At 38.9% G+C, this 14,179-nt stretch overlaps 1 protein-coding gene and 1 long non-coding RNA gene across 5 annotated transcripts in view; both read left to right on the top strand.

The window, feature by feature from the left end:
* Positions 1–6,647, top strand: part of LOC124254622 (myosin-IIIb-like) — a 53,649-nt gene extending 47,002 nt beyond the window's left edge. For all 4 annotated transcript variants that reach the window (XM_046688462.1, XM_046688482.1, XM_046688469.1 and 1 more), the window contains one exon: positions 4,857–6,647. In XM_046688462.1, the coding sequence (XP_046544418.1) occupies positions 4,857–4,940 (84 nt within the window). In that variant the 3' untranslated portion in view covers positions 4,941–6,647. The remainder of the gene's footprint in view (positions 1–4,856) is intronic.
* Positions 1,580–3,989, top strand: LOC124254645. The gene is made up of 2 exons (XR_006892512.1): positions 1,580–1,784; positions 3,386–3,989. It is a non-coding gene; the product is annotated as an uncharacterized LOC124254645 (long non-coding RNA).
* Positions 6,648–14,179: the final 7,532 nt, after the last annotated feature.

The following is a 14,179-nucleotide window of genomic DNA, read 5'->3' as shown; positions in this document are numbered from 1 at the left end:
TGGAAGTGGATTATAAGTTTGACACTAGTTCTGTAAAGCTTGAGAAAGTTGCTCTCTGATTTGCTTGCTATCATTTCATTAGTTGATCCGAGTTTTTAGAGGTCTCTCTGATGTAGTTACATGATGTCCAGAGCACAGGGGTGTGTCACGCTTAGAAACAGCGGTAGAAAGACATATAGGTATATAGACCCAACCCTAGTACTATATAAAAGGAAAGGGATGTAACGACGGAACCACCCCCTCCTCAATCTAAGTTAGATTTCACCACGTAAACTATTTTAAGGCCCCGTCAAGACCTACGGATTGAAAGCCAGATGATTTCCCTACAAAATGAGCTATAAATGGTCACAATCGGATCATTATTTCAAAAGTTATACGCCACGACTCACCGAAAACAGCTACCTCCGCAATTCCAAGCCAAAATCATGGATCACCCAAGACAGCGAAAACTCACCTTTTAAATTTGTTTATTAATTCCAGCCACGTTGACAGCACCTATGTAGGGCTAGATTCGATCGGCAGCGCCATTCCACGGGTCTAAAAACTTATTGCAACATCTACAAATCATTTCCTCGACAGTAAGCAGGCATGTTCTCCAAAACCATCGGCAATCAAAATCACTTGTCGGCCATAGATGGCCTTGACATTCAAGTGATCTGAGCAGATTCGCAGAAACGAAATTGGGCCATCCGATTGGTGGAAAATGTAATATACTGTAAGATTTTGACTGTTTGCTAATGGGCGCGAAATATGAACTTTGCAATAATCCTATATTTTGGATTATGTACGGAACAGTAAATTGTTAAGAATGGTTTTAGAGGTTGTAAAAAGGCATTCGATATTGATTCATTTTTAGGAAATTATATTTATAAATATTTAACCTCTAAAATTATTCTTACAAATTTAGTGCTCAGGTCACTCAAATGTCAAGGCCATCTATGGCCGACAAGTGAGTAGTTTATGATGGTTTTTTGCCGATGATTTTTGGAGAAAAGTTTTAGAAATAATGATAGCCCTACATAGGTGCTGACCTAATTTAAAAGGTGAGTTTTCGCCGTCTTGGGTAATCATGATTTTTTGTAGGCGGAGGGAAATCATCTGAAATAATGCTTTGACCGATCTCGGAAATCATCTGGTCGATCCGTAGGTCTCGACGGGGCCTTAAAATAGTTTACATGGTGAAATCTAACTTAGATTGAGGAGGGGGTGGTTCCGTCGTTACATCCCTTTCCTTTTATATAGTACTAGGGTTGGGTCTATATACCTATATGTCTTTCTACCGCTGTTTCTAAGCGTGACACGCCCCTGTGGTCCAGAGATCTTTGTCTAGCAGTAGCAAGTGCTATCATCTGATGTAATGGCAATGAACCATGTTAGAATACGTCCCTTATGGTTGTTTTACAAGGCAACAATGAGGTCAGTCACAAGAACTTTGTTCGTTGGTTGTCATTGTCAAGTCTTGTAGCAGAGGAGCCTTACGGTGTACTGGACCAGTGGTGCTAGTTACTTACAGGTCTAAAGTGTTTAAGTGTTGTAGCAGATTAGAGCCTCATGGTGTAATGGGCCAGTGGTGGTAGCAGATTAGAGCCTCATGGTGTAATGGGCCAGTGGTGGTGCTTGTTACTTACAGGTCTAAAGTGTTTAAGTGTTGTAGCAGATTAGAGCCTCATGGTGTAATGGGCCAGTGGTGGTGCTTGTTACTTACAGGTCTAAAGTGTTTAAGTGTTGTAGCAGATTAGAGCCTCATGGTGTAATGGGCCAGTGGTGGTGCTTGTTACTTACAGGTCTAAAGTGTTTAAGTGTTGTAGCAGATTAGAGCCTCATGGTGTAATGGGCCAGTGGTGGTGCTGGTTAATTACAGGTCTAAAGTGTTTAAGTGTTGTAGCAGATTAGAGCCTCATGGTGTAATGGGCCAGTGGTGGTGCTATAGTACTGTCGGAAATAGAAAAAAACTGTATTTTCTGATTTATCTCTACAATTTATGTAGTTGATATGTAAAAGTGTGAAATATCTGTTAAACTAAGTTCGGCCTTACGACAGTCTCAGTGGTAGGGAGATAGGAAACGGAGAAAAAGGACTTTACTGAGGGGAAATTAGTACAGAAATAAGCAAAGACTTATTTGGAACAGACCATGGCTTTATGCAAATTAGTGTGCGACGATATTGTATTACAAAGGACACTTTTTAAATGCCCAATTTGAAATAAGACGTAGATTCATTATAAACGATAGCTGACGTAAAAAATAATAACTTTTATGCCGAAACTATTAAGGATGTAGCTACCATGCAGTCTCACTGTCACTATAAAAAGAAACAGATAGGAGGGGTCGCCTCAAAAGCAAAACCTGGGATCGGGCTTGGGGATAGAGATATCAGCTAAGATAAGATAATCCTTTAGGGCAATCATACTGGGGAGGTACACGGCACGTCATAACAATTTACAAATAATATCCAGTCCTGTCGATCTTCGGGTGGTCATGCCACCTATATACTACGATGCGTTTCTATGGTTTTCGGGTATCATACTCTCTTACATATCTCAACATAAACTTTATGAAAGAAAGACACGTAAGATGTTAATCAGTAGATGAGACATAGTAAACACACATAAAAACGCACAAAATATCTTTGAGATGACCCCTTGTGCCTGTAGGCAGCATGTGCATTTCATGCCAGGTGAGTCAACGGTCTGTCGTCATACCTGGCTGAGCAACCTAATTGCCATCTATGGTCTGATCTATTGTTTTCAGCAGCTATTCGTATTTTTTATAAGTTTTGCCCGATTTTATGAGTAAACATGCTTTTCTGGATATCCTATTACGCATCCCACTGAATGCCCAGTTAGGCCGAAGTGGGTTATTTCGAAATATGCTATTTGTAATTGTGTAAATTTTAGGGATACAGAGTAACAGCCTCAAAACAGTTTTTTTCTATTTCCGACAGTACTATAGTTACTTACAGGCCTAAACTGTTTAAGTGTTGTAGCAGATTAGAGCCTCATGGTGTAATGGGCCAGTGGTGGTGCTAGTTACTTACAGGCCTAAAGTGTTTAAGTGTTGTAGCAGATTAGATCCTCATGGTGTAATGGGCCAGTGGTGGTGCTAGTTACTTACAGGCCTAAACTGTTTAAGTGTTGTAGCAGATTAGATCCTCATGGTGTAATGGGCCAGTGGTGGTGCTGGTTAATTACAGGTATAAACTGTTTAAGTGTTGTAGCAGATTAGAGCCTCATGGTGTAATGGGAAATTGGTGGTGCTAGTTACTTACAGGCCTAAAGTGTTTAAGTGTTGTAGCAGATTAGATCCTCTGCTGGTTAATTACAGGTGTTTAATGTTGTAGGATCCTCATGGTGTAATGGGCCAGTGGTGGTGCTGGTTAATTACAGGCCTAAAGTGTTTAAGTGTTGTAGCAGATTAGAGCCTCATGGTGTAATGGGAAATTGGTGGTGCTAGTTACTTACAGGCCTAAAGTGTTTAAGTGTTGTAGCAGAAGAGAGAGACGGTGTACTGGGCCAGTGATGCGGCCAGTTTCAAGGAGGCCTACAGGACAATGTATTTGCTTCAGTATATGTTTATACTACTGATACCACTATATCAGAAAACGTCTAGTCACACTGTACTCTCACAAACTCTAGTAACATATACTGTATTAATAAAGAAGTAAAACAGATATAGTTTAGTACATTGTATGTTATAAACCATAACTTAACACACATTTCTCTGTACGTGAATGTATCATGAATACAGAAAGTCACTTACGTGACCATTTATGAAGCTAATACACTTACTTATTACAGTTACCATATTATGTAGAAAGCAGAACATATCTCTATGTTCATATGAGAGGATATTTGTAAATAGACCATTTGCTGATATATAAGTATCAGTAGAATCCGCTATGAAATACAATACATATTTGAAAATATTGTAAGGGAAGATTTACACACCTGATATGTGACGGTGTAGTAACGTATGACATACACTCCTGCTGGTATGACTATTGTAAAAGGAGGGATTCACACCTGCTTACATGTCTAACCTCCACTTCTGTACATCTTAGTCTTTTCTGTCACTTTCTCAGACTTAAAACATACATAACCAAGTTCTTTCTTAGTTTTATTTAATACATAATGTTGATATATGTGTTAGAAGAAGAGAAAAATGAATCAATTTGAGGTAAGAGAAAAATGTAGATTTGAATATAGCTTCCATCACACTGCCTTTCCTCTGTTCCTTGTATACGTGATGGAACTGGATGTGGCAGTGTGTTGTACTGTGTGCTGAAGTGACGGATATTATCTGTATACAGTGGAAACCGCCTAAGTAAAGACCGCTTAACTAAAGAGATCGGATAAGTAAACACTTTTCTTTGGTCCCGGCAAATTTCTTCATTAATTATCACTATTAGAGTCTGGTTAACTAAACTTGGATAAGTAAACAATAACGCTTAGCTAAATCTTCACACGGTCCCTGGAAGTAAATTACTTAACAAAAGAGACTGGATAACTAAATGATCCGACATGAGGGGCACGTGTCAGTCTCCAGCTAAACAAACATCCTACTTACAGCTCACTGGCGTCATGACAGTTGACAATACACTGACAACTGGAGGCCATATTACTCACAAATGTTGTCTGTTATTCCGCTGTATACATATACATGCATATGGTTGTCATTGCAGGTTTTTATAAGTTTGGATAAGTAAAATACCTGATAAGTGAACAATTTTGGCGAGTCCCTTGAAATTTTACTTATCAGGTTTCCACTGTATATTGTATCTCCTGTGAAACATGCAGTTCCAGTATATCTGTGCCCATGGTAACTAGTGACCTGACTAAGCACTGTTTCTGTATTCAGGAAGAACAGCACAGATACGACCATCTAAAGCAGACCTCGGGGTCGCGGGCACGTCTGTCAACTACCAGGAACAGACTTCACTAGCGGCAGGACCAGCTCTCTCCATCCCTCCTGCAGATATACAGATATCACTTCATATCTTCAGATTTATAAAGATACACTGATATCACATCATATTCATCAGATGTTTATAACACATCATATCCATCACCGTCTACGCCATTGTACTGATAACATCTGATATAAAGATGTACTGATATAAAGGTTCTACTTACTTATAATATCAACCAATCAAAATTCTTATTCAGCATAAAATATGTACCTCACTCTGTATGTGTAGATAACCATTACAGCATTGGCCCGAGTTCTCCCAAGGTAGTGAGTATGGTTTTATGCCACCTTGGCATTATTCCAACTATATCATGGCAAGGGCTCCTAAAATACTTTCACGTTGTACCCATGTGGGGAACCAAACCCGGGTCTTCAGTGTTATTAAGCGAATGTTTAACCACCATGCTACTCAACCACCCTTCTCTATGTCATCTCTAGCTGCTACAGTCTGTTTTAACATAACTGAGTTACAACTTACAATCGTCTTCATTAGTCTCATGCCTTTGTTTACTAGGTCAAGGTCACAGTGAATGACCTTGATGATTTAATTGTCATCATACTGTGATTGCACATCCTCGATAATCTCCAGGGTATACATTACGATAAATCTCCACTATTGATTGGATGGTGATTGCATTGATTGTATTTCTTCCTTTCAACCCTGGTTTGTATGACTCCAATTGAATCAACTACAAGCCTCCTGAATGTAGCAGGAATTGTGCCCTCGTGTTCTGTCACAACATTCTCTGTAAAACCACCCTCTTGTTGCATTGTACTGTATGCTTCAGATCTAACCTTCTAATCTTTAGTACCTTCTCCAGAATTCTGCAGAGCTGGAATGTGGGTACAACATTGAATCTTTTTCAGTCATGCAGAGTTCTGCGGAGCTGGATTATGTCTACAAAATAGAATCTTTTTCAGTCATATAACTGGAATATTGTGAACTTCTGTGTTAAACAACTGACGGACTGTTTGTGTGAAGCTCATTTCTATTATTAAAGCCCCAGTGCTATGATATTGCTGGAATATTGCAAAAGAAGCCTAAAACTCACTCACTCACACTGGACTGTTCACGTCAATAGATGTATATTTCACTTAAACTGTTATAGAGATTTAATTTGCATACTATCAGTTGTATTTTCATTGTTACTTTTTGTTTGAAAATTATATTATGGGTTACATAGAGTTTGTCTTCATGTCAAGCTAGTACCAACTCATGGATGTGTATATTTGTTTGTTTTTTGTTTGTTTTTTGTTTGTTTACTGCCCACTTCTGTACAGAAGATCAAGAAGACTACTTTCATCAATCTATGCAGTTGGGATAAAATGACATGCAATCAATCAAGTCACAAATCTTGACCATTTAATCCATGTAGTCACCTCTAAGTAGGACTCGGTTGAGGGGACGTACAGTCTGAATCACAAGTACATCTTGGATATTAATTACGGCACAATGTGGGGAAGTGTTTGTGTGTCCCTTGGCATATTAATGTATGTATGTGTTTCTGTAAACTTTTGTTAGCCATGGAATTAAAAAAATAGCGGAGAGAATGTTGTTGTGTGTGTGAGTGTATTAAATGAAATCATTACTAAATGCTCAGTGAAACCTAACATCAAACTCCAGAAATCTGCTTCCAGATGAATTTCATGAAATATGAAGAATAAATATTATCTTTATTACTTTTGAATAGTCTTTTTTGTTAAACAGATAATATTAGATTGCATCAGAGACCATATAATAATAAAATATTTATTATATGGTCTCTGATTCCATATATTTCCTGCGCGAAACAGTGTAACGGGTATCCTCCCATTTGTTACACCCCCAACCTGACTGTGTAACAACTGGCAACATCAGAGTGTGTAACAACTGGCATGTGTAACAAATGGGAGACAACCGTGTAACGGAGAACAGTATGTGATAGGCTGGCAGTATTTGAACCTAGCCTCAATTTCTGCTATAACTCCGGCTAGGAAACAATAGAGCACTTTACTTTTCTTTTCTTGGATACAATATTGTCTGCATTTTCTATCATTAATAAGTTATAGGGCAAGTGTTGTGAAACTAACAACAAACCATCAGCAGTGTGGGGCGCTACCATCAACCTCGTCACCACAGAGCTTTAAGATTTCTCATTAGCCGGACTCAGTTATTTCAAAGTGTCATAACGTGCTTCACAGTGTGTGAAATTGATGAATGGACAAAGTGAAATGACGTAAGCTCACAGTTACAATGTCCCAATAGTTAATATTTGTTGTACAGTCAGAGATATGGTTACATACTTTGCTTAGTATATAATAATGTTGAAACAATAAGTTAACTCGAAAGGTTAAGAAGTTTGATGTGTAAACCCACAAACAACATTGTACGTAATTACCAATTGTATTGTAACATCATCCTCAATATTCTCCAGGGTATATGTTCCGATAAATCTCCACCTGAGGATGTTCTAACTGGGGTACAAACAACTACTAAAGAATTACATTGGTATTAAAAATCCAATGGCTGAATATGTTATAATGTACCATGACAATGTGGTATAAAATCAATACAGACAGTTGTGATAATATCTACCTAGCTACCCAGTACCGTCAAGCTTCTGTAATAGGCCTTGCCGGTGAATCAAGAGTGAAAAGTGATCTTCACACAACTCCTGGTCTTCTTGTAATGTGAGATGTAATTTAATCTTACCAAGACAAGATTTTGCTTCCTGTTTTAAAAAAAAATAAAGGAATTGCTCTCTGGGTCAAGCTGCGCGGGAATGGCCGGGAAACTCAAGAATCTTCCTGTCCAGTCTCCACTCTGACCCTGACTATGGCAGCCAACACACCACAGCCTAAGTCGGGTGTATCTTAACAGAAACATTGTCACTAAATTACAACACTGTGAATAACACTGCCATGTAACAGCATGCCAGGTCATCTTAAAACGCTTTGTACAAATCCTGAAAGATGCGTACATTCAGAAAAGGCAGGATCTCCGTCAACTAAATCCATTGTTAGTACTATATGCCATTAATCAACATAAGTTTATCTGCTTGGTGTATATTTACTCACGTCTACTGACAACTATTCATCCATTCTGTAACTGTACCCCATATAAAAAATGGCAGATATATATTATCCTTCGGGGAACATATAAACATTAGATTATGTAAATAATGTTAAATTAGTTTTAATAATGAATATCATGTCTTATGTGTTTTTCCAGTTTAGTCCAGACCAATTTTATTTCTTGTATTACAGATCCACCTGTCGTATATTTTTTCAAGAATAAGAAAAAAATAAAAATGCTCAAAAAATAAAGTCCTAAAGTTTTCATTAGCCGAAATGTAAACATATTAGAAATTTTGTTTTTACATTGTTTTTTGCCCCATATACACTTCATAAATTGCCAAAAGTACCATACTTTGAGTATTTAGAAAGAATATTACTTTGACTGGTGATTTTATTGTGTGTTTTTTTCCCTCCTGCCTTTAGGTTTTCTGAGGACAAAACTCCGTAAAACAAGAAATAAAATTGGTCTGGCCTTACAATGATTTAAAAGAGCCAGAATGTATCAATGAAAAGTCACTGTGCCAAGATGAAAAGTATTCTTTATCTTTTAATTCCATACCATGCACAAAGAAAACTTACAATGAATTAGGGTAAATACACCCCAGATAATGTGTTATGTTTTCAGTCGAATCAGTACCATGGAGAAAGATTGTGTTGGGTCAATATGTTTCTTCCTTAATATTTGAAATTTAAGCAAGTCTTTGATGCTCGTTGGATAGACTTCTTGGAGTACAGATATGGCACAGAAATATAAGTATAAAAGCTAGTGTGTCAAGTATCAGTATCTCATGAAAGTATCTGATATGCTCCATAATAACCATAATGTTTCATGGGTTTTTTTTCCATAACTTTTATTATCAACAGTCTATATTTCCAGTTGCTAAAGACCGCCTCCGTGGTGTAGTGGTTAGAGCGTCCGCCCGGAGAGCGGAAGGTCGCCGGTTCGATCCCCGACCGCGTCATACCAAAAGACGTTAAAATATGGTACTTGTTGGTCCCTGCCTGGCGCTCGGCATTAAAGGGTACAACATGGACTGGTCGGCTCGGAGTCAGTTTTATGTGTCTGAGTGGGGTATTCATGCATCACTGCGGCATGGTATCTGAGTGGGCTTTAAAACACTATAAAAAACCAGCTTCAGTCTGGGCTAGTACAAGTAGCCGCACATACATGTACAAACGCATGCACGTCGTCATATGAGCGAAATATTCTCAAGCACGACGTTAAACCCAATTTCACCTCACCTCACCTCCAGTTGCTAAAACGTTTATTTGTTGTAAATTAAGCCAACCGCATTCTGTTGTACAGGTGCTCTACCGTTAAACATTGCAAGTAGGTGTATATTCAGAGTTACGTCCCCAAGTCCCCATTTTCCTTGGCTGGTTCCCGGTTCCCTTTGCGATTGGTCAACTTGCGCCAAACCAAGAGCCGGTAAAGCCGCTTCTATTTGACGTCACATCCGGATAAGTCCAGCTGGATTCCGTCTCTACACTGACGCTCTTCAAAGGATCGGGAAACTAGTTATGTGATAGGGTAACCGGGTTGGCTGCAGTTTAATTGTTTTAGTCAAGTCTGATTATGTCCTCTGTTAGAATATTTTCTGACAAGATTACGAATATTTCATTATATAAAGTAGTTACCGGTAAAATGAGTTTTAGGTGCAGGCAAAAATTATTTGTAATAATCTAACAAATTTTATTATCAAACTCGATGTGCAAGCTTATAAAAGTGTATAAGCAATAAATATATAAAATATGAGGCCAGATATTTCTTCTTGCCAAAACTCCAGTATATCTGCACAAGATCTTTCGCCCTTCAACGGCTCCGCAGGTAATCACATTTATTACCATTATACGGTAATTACCGTATATATATTCCCTTAATGATAAATATGCCTGACAATCGACGGTGCGGAAATATTATCTGTGTGAATTTTCATTTATCCCTACAGACTCGGGCTAGATTATGTCCAGTCAGAATATTAAACCACCTCTCATATTATACCGTTGTATACCTTTCACGCTGAACAATGGAAATCATGAATATTCATTTATGTTAAAGCAGGGATAATCTACCGTGTATTCTATTCTCCTGGTTAAAGCTATGTGCACATTGTCACAGATGGTCATTGTAAACAAAGCTTAAAGGTGTTAAAATATACATTCAGCGACTCGGGATTACCATTCAGATTCAAATTATCATGTGAAGTGATCCCTTAAGCCTCTGGATACAAAGGTTTTTTTCTGATGCACATTTTCATAAAATCTGAAAGGTGAACGTTGTATGTGAAGTGGGCTGGGGCGGCACTGGATCTACCTCGGACTGTACAATTAGAGAGATGTCTAAAGGTAAATAATATCGTATGCAACACTAAACTTGACAATTACACATAAAAATATCAAACAAAAGATCATCAAACGTTCATAGCAGTGTGTGGCCTGTATCTATGTAATACATGACAGTTCCTCTCTTGCTGCTCTGCCATATTACATAACACGTGTAATACATTCGCCCAGTCAAACCTTTTCATAACCCAATCCTGGGCTAAATAGTTACACCTGGCATTTGTATTTCCAAATGCAAATCACTGCTTGCCAGCTATCCTTGACTTCCCTATGGCTGAACTTTCCTTATTTTACATAGTCAGGTTATCAGAGCACCGCTACCTTTAATCTATAACTGTAATACAATCATAAACTGAGCACCAAGTGAATGACGACCAATACACAAGTGTAGGGTTAATACAATAAAACATGGATGACATGAAGGGTGTAGTAAGGTTTGTATTATAATGCAATTTGCCTGAAAAAGTAAGGATCGACGCTGTTTTAGGTTGTTACGTGTTAACCTAAGCTAACCAACAAACAGCAACGAGTGAGTGAGTGAGTATGGTTTTACGCCGCTTTTTAGCAATATTCCAGCAATATCACGGCGGGGGACACCAGAAATGGGCTTCACACATTGTACCCATGTGGGGAATCGAACCCGGGTCTTCGGCGTGACGAGCGAACGCTTTAACCACTAGGCTACCCCACCGCCCCTAAACAGCAAAAAATGCTGTAATTGACAATAGTATTCTAGAATTAAATAAGTTCACAAACCAATATACAATGGTGCCATCTGTGCAAAATAGTATGGCAGTACAAATTAAGAGGCAGCTTATACAAGAGCAGTGATTATAGCAAAAAACGACAAAGATGGTAATATTCCCACCTCAGTGATCCAACTGGCAACGTCTAGACATGATATAATCGCCATACACAATGCTTGGCTTCTGGTGACTTAAGTGGATTTATCAGGTGTGAATTTTAGGCCAGGTAGTCTGTATTACTCTGTAACCACATAAGGTTAACATAACATACCCTGACACACACCTCACCCCACGCTTTGTGTTTGCCGCGGATGTAGATCTATATTGGCAATGAGCTACGGGAAAGCCACATTTAAGAAAAACAGAGTTGAAAATGGTGTGGCTTAACCGGCAATGGACATAGTTGAGTGATCGTGCGAATGTGACTCTCCCGGCAATGCGCTATTTGCTAATCCATGTTACCGTAAGTAATGTAAAATATTCATTATGTAAAATCTAGAAATCCAGTTGAATTGTTCGAGGAGAAAAGTCCAGATCCCGCAAACTAGCTGCCTCACGTAGGTACTCAAACACCTTTTACGAATGATTTATGATCATGCAACCAATTATTTCTTTGAAGCATTATAGGAGGGTCAATTCAATGTTTTATCCTTTTCTGATAACTGTTTGAGATAACTTATAAACTAGGGAAGGAAATAAAATACAGTACAATTTCAACAGTGAGACAGTAGATTCTTTGAATACAGTTCTTTTGTCGATTCAGAATCAACGTTATGAAGAGGCTGAGACGGTTCTGACGTCAGCGATAGAAAGTGTCCAGAAAAGAAATAAGCACATCAAAATTGCGGATTCTAGTGAAGGGGGCTGGGAAACTGTGAGAAACTATGTTGCTAATGATCTCGCTGATGATTCTGACGATGACAAAAGGATTACTTCGGCTGAAAACAAGGCAGTCAGGAAACTTCGTCAAAAGCGTGCACGCCAATCACCGTACTCCACATCTAGGTCAGCTCGCCGCTCGTCGACGGTCGCTCGGCCCGTACAGTTTGCTGTGCAGCCTGTTCCTGCTCTTCAGCCTAGCCAGCCTGCTCCTTTTTCGTGCAAAAAGTCAAAGGTCAGGTTCATGCTTCACCTGCGGTGAGTTCTCGCACTACCGACGAGACTGTCCCTACAGCGTCAGTACATCTAAAGCCTCGGTGGTCACAGGCGGAGTCTCGACCCCAGTCAACAAATAGTCAAGATCTGTCAGTTAAGTATTCTCATCGTGTTGATGTTGAGATCAATTCTTACAAACTAACTGACGACTATTATGAAGTATGAGCAGGGTTTATCAGAAATAATTGTCAAGGGTAGGCTCAAACAGAGTTTGGGTTTTGGCGTCAAATTGGTGCGTCACAATTTGTCATTGATTTGATTGCTTTTGGGTATAAAATTCAATTTATATCTATCCCTCCTATGTTTATACCCAATAACAAGTCAGCTCTCAAACAGAATGGTTTTGTCACGCAGGCCATTGAAGAGCTGATGATGAAACAGTTGATCGTGACCTGTCATGAACCACCTACCGTAGTGAATCCATTAACTGTCTCTGTTCAATCTTCGGGCAAAAAACGACTAATTCTTTACATGTAAATGGTGAATGCATTTATCTTTAAAAAGAACTGTGAAATATGAAGACTGGAAAACTGCTTTGAACTATATTGATAAAGATGATTGGCTTATAAAATTTGACATCCATTCAGCTTATCACCATATTGATATTTATCCTGGTCATACAGATTACCTTGGGTTTGCGTGGCCAGACAAAGCTGGTAAACTTTGCTTCTATAAGTTTATGGTTTTACCCTTTGGACTCACATCGGCACCCTATGTGTTTACGAAAGTGACTAGACAGCTGGTTAAAAGTGGAGGTCAGACGGACACAAAATAGTCACATTTTGGATGATGGTATTTTGTCTGGATCCTCATCAGCTACGACATTTTCAGCAGGTTTGGATATCAAGAATGATCTGCTCTTATCTGGTTTTGTACCTAAAGTTGAGAAATCTCTGTGGGTCCCTTCACAGAATATTGAATGGTTAGGATTTGGTATTGACACTACTACGATGACTATTTCTGTGCCAAAAGGCAAGATTGACAAGGTTAAACTTTCCATTGTTACTTTGCTTCAAAGCATTTGTAAGCCAATCTGTGTAAGGTCAGTTGCATCTGTCGTGGGTCAAATCATTGCCATGAAGTTAGTTGTGGGTCCGGTATCACAACTTATGACAAGATCAGTCAGTATAGACATTCTCAAGGCAAGTTCGTGGTACAGCAAGATTGTTTTGTCGGATATCAGTATCGAACAGTTGAAATTCTGGTACGAGAACATAGAAACATATGATTCTAGATCCCTTGTACAATCAGCTACTGCTACAACTGTTGTTTATTCAGATGCAGTGATGTTGGATTTGCAGGCTATAGTGTTAATGTAGATTGTGTACCTAGTTGTGGTCCAGTGGTCAGTGAAGAAGCTAGGCTTAGTTCAACTTGGAGAGCTCAAAGCTGTGAAATTGGTGTTTGAAAGTTTGATTTCAAAGGTTAAGTCATCAACACGTGAAGTGGCTCACTGATAATCAGAACGTTGTTAACATTATAACAAAGGGAGCATGAAGCAACATCTACAGTCCATTGCTCTGAAGATTTTCGATTTGTGCCTAAAGTATAGTGTTGAGTTAGAGGTTCAGTGGATTCCCCGTTGTGCTAACCAAAAAGCTGATTTTTTGAGTCGGTTGCTTGATCGTGATGATTGGGGTGTTTCTCAGGATGTTTTCCATAAAGTAGATGCTATTTGGGGACCTCATAATGTGGATAGATTTGCTTCGTACTATAATACGAAGTTGGAGCGTTTCAATTCTAAGTTCAGCAATCCTGGGAGTCAAGCGGTAGATTGTTTCACAGTCAACTGGAAGGAACTATGAGCTGGATTGTGTCCGCCTATAGGTTTGATTCCAAGGGTCATCAAGCACTTGAAAGAATGTCGTGCAGTTGGTACTTTAGTGGTTCCCGAGTGGCCTTCTGCGTGTT

This window comes from Haliotis rubra, unplaced genomic scaffold (genome assembly GCF_003918875.1).
Source record: "Haliotis rubra isolate DU_JTF1 unplaced genomic scaffold, ASM391887v1 Scf115, whole genome shotgun sequence".
In the NCBI taxonomy this organism is placed as follows: domain Eukaryota; kingdom Metazoa; phylum Mollusca; class Gastropoda; order Lepetellida; family Haliotidae; genus Haliotis; species Haliotis rubra.
This window is presented reverse-complemented; position numbering and strand designations above follow the sequence as displayed.